At 64.3% G+C, this 5,780-nt stretch overlaps 1 protein-coding gene across 2 annotated transcripts; it reads right to left on the bottom strand.

Annotated features, from left to right (window-relative positions):
• Positions 1-2,717, bottom strand: LOC128826517 (suppressor of cytokine signaling 5-like). 2 transcript variants are annotated; one of them, XM_054009833.1, is made up of 2 exons: positions 2,622-2,717; positions 1-1,602 (listed from the first exon to the last, which is right to left on the bottom strand). In XM_054009833.1, the coding sequence occupies exon 2, from the start codon at positions 1,489-1,491 to the stop codon at positions 322-324; it is 1,170 nt and encodes a 389-aa protein (XP_053865808.1). In that variant the 5' UTR covers positions 1,492-1,602; positions 2,622-2,717; the 3' UTR covers positions 1-321. The 2 variants fall into 2 exon arrangements, with proteins under 2 accessions (XP_053865808.1, XP_053865809.1); XM_054009834.1 differs by having other exon boundaries at positions 1-1,597.
• Positions 2,718-5,780: the final 3,063 nt, after the last annotated feature.

Raw genomic sequence — 5,780 nt, 5'->3', positions numbered from 1 at the left:
TTACAGTCACAGCAACAAGACTTTATTCCAGCAGCCCAGTCCCTTTAAATAAAACAGCTGATTGGGGCTCCGGCTGCGTCTTTGGGGCAGGGGCTCCTTTAACGAAGCTTCCCCTTCCTAGGCCAGGGGGTGGGGGGGGAACGGTTCCGCCCCCAGCTGAGGCCGACTGTCCAGAGCACGGGGGGCCCAGAACCTGCTGTAAAAGGCAGAAAGTTCACGGGCAATATCTCCCCGTATCGGCCCTGATCCTGGAGCCAGCCCCACGCCCCTCGTCTTTGGGCCGTGGCCCAGAGGACCAAAGCCACGGGCAGGGCGCTGGGCTCAGTTCCAGCGGGTGTCCAGCCGCCGCACCCGCACCTTCTGCTTGTAGTGGTATTCCTTGAGGTACTCCTGGAGCGCGCCGGGGATGGGCAGGCGGCCGATGCCGTCGTAGGAGGTGCAGCCGGCCACCACGGCCCGGCACAGGTGCTGCAGGGCGAAGGGGAAGGGCCGGCGCACGGGGCGGGAGAGCAGGGGCTCGAAGAACATGCAGGCGCTGGGGTCCTTGTACCGCTCCAGCAGGCCCGAGACGGTGGGGGCGTGGAAGACGCCGGGGTCGTGCACGTCGAAGCTGAAGTTGTGGTTCCACTGCTCGACCCGGGCGTGGAGCGAGCGGCCGTAGCGCCGGAAACTGACCGAGAAGAGATAATCCTCCTGGGCCGAATCCCTTAGCAGGAAGGTCCCTTCCGGCTTCCCCTCCAGCAGGGCCTCGGCCTGGTAGCGATCCATCACCCCCCAGTAGCAGGGCAGCCGCGTCAGCTGCAGCAGATCCGGCACCAGGCAGTGGATGTAGTCGATCTGGGTGTGGACGCGAAGCTCCGGCTCCGGGACCGCCGCCACCAGCTCCTCCTCTTCTTCCTCCTGGGGGGCCAGGGTGGCCCAGTTGTCCCCGGCCAGTTCGTTCATGCCAGGGGCCAGCTTGGGCCCCAGTTTGTAGAGCGGGTTGATCTGCGCCGTGGCCTCGAAGGTGTGGATCATGGCGTCCGGGGGCGGCTCCACCCCCTGCTCGATGCTAATGCGCCGTCGCTCCCGCAGCCGGTCGTCCTCGTCCTCCGCCGGCCCCGCCCCGCCGCAGGCCAGCCCCTCCTGGGCCGACACGGGCGCCGTGTGCTGCTTGATGAGGTTCCACTTGCGGGCCAGCTCCGAGCCGGCGGGGAAGGGGCAGGTCTCCAGCATCAGTTCCCGCAGGTGGATCTTGCGCTGGGAAGGGGAGAATTCGGGGGAGCGGGCCCCGCCGTGCCCCTTGATGGGGAAACACTGGCCCACCGCATCCTGTATCCTCTGCCGCAGCGAGCGCCCCGCCCGCCGGCCCGGCTCGGCCCCCTCGGAGTCCTGCCCCGCCGGGGTCTCCGGGAGCTTTGCTCTCCTGCGTCCGCCGCGCCGGTCCCCGGCCTCGCCCGAGCTCTCCTTGGGCCGGGCGCCTCGGTCCGGCCCCTCTCCGGCCTGCGACATGACGGGGCTGAGCGCTCGGGGGACTCGGGAAGGTGTCAGGGGGCCCGGTCTCTGCTGGGGTGGGGCGACCCCAACTCACTCATGGTGGGGACAGGGAGCATCCGGCCTGCACTGAGGGGAGAGAGTTCATTAGAACCCAGACCCAGCTGTGTTCCACTCCACCCCTGCGCCCCACCCCAGAAGTGGCTGCATCTCAGCGCCGGGCGAGGAATCCGTGTATACCCAGCCCCCCCGTCATGCGTCATCCCAGAGGTGGCTGCATCTCAGCACCGGATGAGGGATCCCCCAGCTGAGGGGGCACTGGGCTGGCACAACCGGGGTTCTGTCCCATCCTGTCGCAGGTATTTCGTTCAGCGCTAACGGGGAAGTGACAGTCTCCACTCATAAGCCCCCCACCCCCTCCACCTGCCCCTGTCCCTCAGCACTCAGGGCGGGGGCTTGCTCAGAGCGTGGGGGAGAGGGAGGGAGACACGGTCCCTTCAGCCAGGAATGAAGCCAGACGACGGCCGTTTTGGGGTCCAGCCCAACCATCTGGCAGCAGCTGTGAGGGTCTGGGCCTGGGTTGTTCCATTTCAGACCCCTGTCCCCCAGATCTACTCCCACCCCATTCTGTCACCAGCTCTCACACCCCATATCCCAGCCCCGCCCCACAGATCTACCCCCACCCCATCCTGTCCCCAGCTCTCCCACCCTATATCCCATCCCCACCCCATAGATCTACCCCCACCCCATCCTGTCCCCAGCTCTTTCCTTCCGAGCCCTGCCCCACAGATCTACCCCCACCCCATATCCCAGCCCTGCCCCACAGATCTACCCCCCACCCCATATCCCATCCCCGCCCCATAGATCTACCCCCACCCCATCCTGTCCCCAGCTCTCCCACCCCATATCCCTTCCGAGCCCTGCCCCACAGATCTACCCCACGCCATCCTATCCCCAGCACCTCCCACCCCATATCCCAGCCCTGCCCTACAGATCTACCCCCACCCCATCTTCCAGCCCCACAGATCTCCCCCCACCCCATCCTGTCCCCAGCACCTCCCACCCCATATCCCAGCCCCACAGATCTACCCCACTCCCCCCACATCCCAGCCCTACCCATTCACCCCCCGGGCCGGGGCCGGACTCACCGCCGAGGGCCCCACGCGGCCAGACCGGGGCCGGGGCCGGGAAGCGGCGACCGAAGACGGAGCCAGCCGGGGAGGCGAGGCCGGGCCCAGCGCCCAGCTCCCCCCGCAGCGCCGCCCAGCCGCCGCCGGGGGAAGGGAAGGCCAGGCCGGGAGAGAACCCAGGCGTCCTGCTCCCCCCCCCCCCCAAGAGCCGGGAGAGAACCCAGGCGTCCTGCTTCTCCCCCCCCTCCAAGAGCCGGGAGAGAACCCAGGCGTCCTGCTCCCCCCCCCCCTCCAAGAGCCGGGAGAGAACCCAGGCGTCCTACCCACCCCCCCCACACCAGAGCCTGGCATCTTGGCCCCCAACCCTCACCCACTAGACCCCACTCTTCCCTCCAACCTGGGGAAAGAAAAGAACCCAGGCGTCCTGCTCCCCAGAACCTTCCCCCACCCTGCCCTAACCACTGGACCCCACTCCCCTCTAGGGTGACCAGACAGCAAGTGTGAAAAATCAGGACAAGGGGTGGGGGATAATAGGAGCCTATATAAGAAAAAGACCCCAAAATCGGGACTGTCCCTATAAAATCGGGACATCTGGTCACCCTACTCCCCTCCCCGAGCCTGGAGAGAGCCCAGACACCCAGGCCCCCAACCCCTCCTGCACCAGCAGATTCCACTCCCCTCCAGACCTAAGGAGAGAACCCAGGCGTCCTGGGCCCTCTCCCCAGCCCAGTTCCCCATCTCTCCCCCAACCCGGGGACAGAACCCAGGCATCCTGGCCTCCAGCCACTCCCCCCAGTTCTGACCACCAAGCACCACCCGCCACAGGGGGAGAACCCAGGCATCCTAGCCCCCACTGCCCCTGCTCTGACCACTGCCCCCTCCCATCCCAGAGCTGGGGAGACAACCTCCCCCACCTGGCCCCAGGCGCTTTGCACATTTGTGTGCATGTTGCACACGAGTTCATGTCTCTTGCACACACCCTGCTCGTGCCTCGCTCTGTGACGTCCTCCCGCTCCCACCCCAGGACCTGACACTCGCTCACAGCCGCGCGTGCCAGGCCCACAAACACCCACGTCCATCTCCTTCGCACACGTGGACCTTTGCACGTGTCCTTTGCACACTGGAGTGTGTCTCTCTCTCCCCCCTGCCACGTCTCACACTCACAGCCCTCTCCCCCACACACACGTGAGTTTCTCACATCAGCGTGTGCCACACACTCAGCCCGGGCCTGGTTGGGCCCCTCCCTGCAAAGCCCAGGGTTTGGCCTGGATCGGGGGTGCCTCTGCGCAATCACCCCAAAAATGCACCTCCCTCAAATCCCTCTTGGGGTAAAGCACAGGGCCGTGCCCGGGACTTGATCAACGCACCCCTCCCCCTACACAATCCCAGGAGGATCAGGGGGAGATAAGCACGGCCCCCCCCTCCCCCAGCTGATTCTCCCCCCGCAAAACCAGCTCTCTTTGGAGGGAGCAGACCCTACTGCCCCCCCCGAACCCCAGCCCTTCCAGCAAACGTGAGGTGTGGGTCTGACGTCCCCCAGGTACCACCCGGCCTGTGGAAACGTTGGGCCCCCTTAACTCTCTGGCTCCAGCTACCACTCACGCGGCCCTGCCCCACACAGAAACCAGCCCAGGGCGGCGTGCCCAGTTACATGATGTGAATGATCTCCCAGTCACTCGTGGGCCATACCCAGGGAGGCCCCCGCCAGTCGCCCCAGCCTTGCCCCCCAGAAATGTGCTCAAGCCCCCCTTGGCCAGCGCAAGCGCCTCAAGCCGTCATTGAATACAAGAAAATGAAAAATGCACCAGCCGTCGTTAATCCGGAGCCGAGATTCCCCCAAGCCCTGCCATCAAAACACTCCCATTTAGATAAAAGAATAAAACTCGTTTATTAACGAAAGAGAGAGAGATTCTAGGTGATCGAGGCCTCCAAAGGTCAGAACTGGTTACAAAAAGAAAGTGATCAAATTGCACTCAGCGCAATCAGCCTGAACCTCGCCACGACCTGTAAGATTCAAAGCCAGCGTTTTTTCTCATCCCTCTGGCCGTCGCAGTTCTTGGTACCCAGCCCGGAGTCCTTCCAGCCGGCTTGTTTCAGTAGAGACAGGGCAGAGAGAGGGGATGAAGACAAAAATTCATTGCCTCTTACTTTATAACCTTCTCGATGACTCCCCCCCCCCGGGGAAAGACAAAGCAGTCGCCCTGTAGGTGAGATTCAAAGCATCTCTCCGGTGAATTGTACATTCGTGACACTCCAGGCCTGTTATTTCCCAGACTCACAACGTGTCTGAGTAACAAACCTACAGCAACATTTCAGCCCTCCTTAGCCACCGCGGGTCCTCGCCTGCGAGCGGGAGAGGGACGCTCAGCCGCTGATGAGTTACAAAGCACGCCTTGGGAGGGATCGTATCCCTAGAAAAGTGGGGGGCAACAGGGGGTCATTTTGAGGTACAGTATCAGGGCAGCAGGTGCACCCCCAACCTTCACCTCACTGCCCAGTGCCGAGATACAGCAGTCCGCTCTCCTTTGGCCAGGGCCTCAGCGGAACAAGGGGGGGTAGTTTCCCCAGCTGCGGGAAATGCCAGTCAGTTTCAGGGGGCGGCGCTGGTCAGTTTCACTGCCCCAGATGCCAGCATCACTATACAAGGTCCTGCCTCCACCCCCAAAGCCCGTCTTTCCCCAAATGCCCCCCTAACCCTCCCCAAGAAGGGCTCTGCCCGACCCCCTCCCCATGCAGGGATCTGATCTCCCGTCACACTGCTAAGGGCCAAAGGGCTGGTGAATCCCGGTAACGTAGAGAGTGGGGAACCCAGCCTGCCTCCCCCACACATCAATGGCAGCTTTGAGCCCAGCCCCTGGCAGGGAAAGGACAGAGTTTGGGGCACAGGGGAATGGGGCATCTAGGGATAAACAAGCCCTTTCTCCCCCAGAATACCTGTCCCCCCAGGGTGCCTTCCCGGCCCAGGCCCCAGCCCTCTGAGTGGGGGCTCTGCACCCGCCGCCCGCTCTAGGGAGAACAGGCCCTGATGGCTAGGAGGGGGCTGGACAGCGGCTGCTGGACCCTCTGCTCGCAGCCAGAGGGAGGCGGTGATGCCAGCCAGGCCGCCCCTGGCACCAAGGGGGTAAAGATCCCTGGGAGGGCCGGCGCCGAGCACAGGGGGTGGGGAGAGACGCCTGG

The sequence above is a fragment of the Malaclemys terrapin genome, chromosome 20, assembly GCF_027887155.1.
Source record: "Malaclemys terrapin pileata isolate rMalTer1 chromosome 20, rMalTer1.hap1, whole genome shotgun sequence".
NCBI classification, from domain to species: domain Eukaryota; kingdom Metazoa; phylum Chordata; order Testudines; family Emydidae; genus Malaclemys; species Malaclemys terrapin.
Note: the sequence above shows the minus strand (reverse complement) of the source record. Positions and strands in the feature narration are given on the sequence as shown.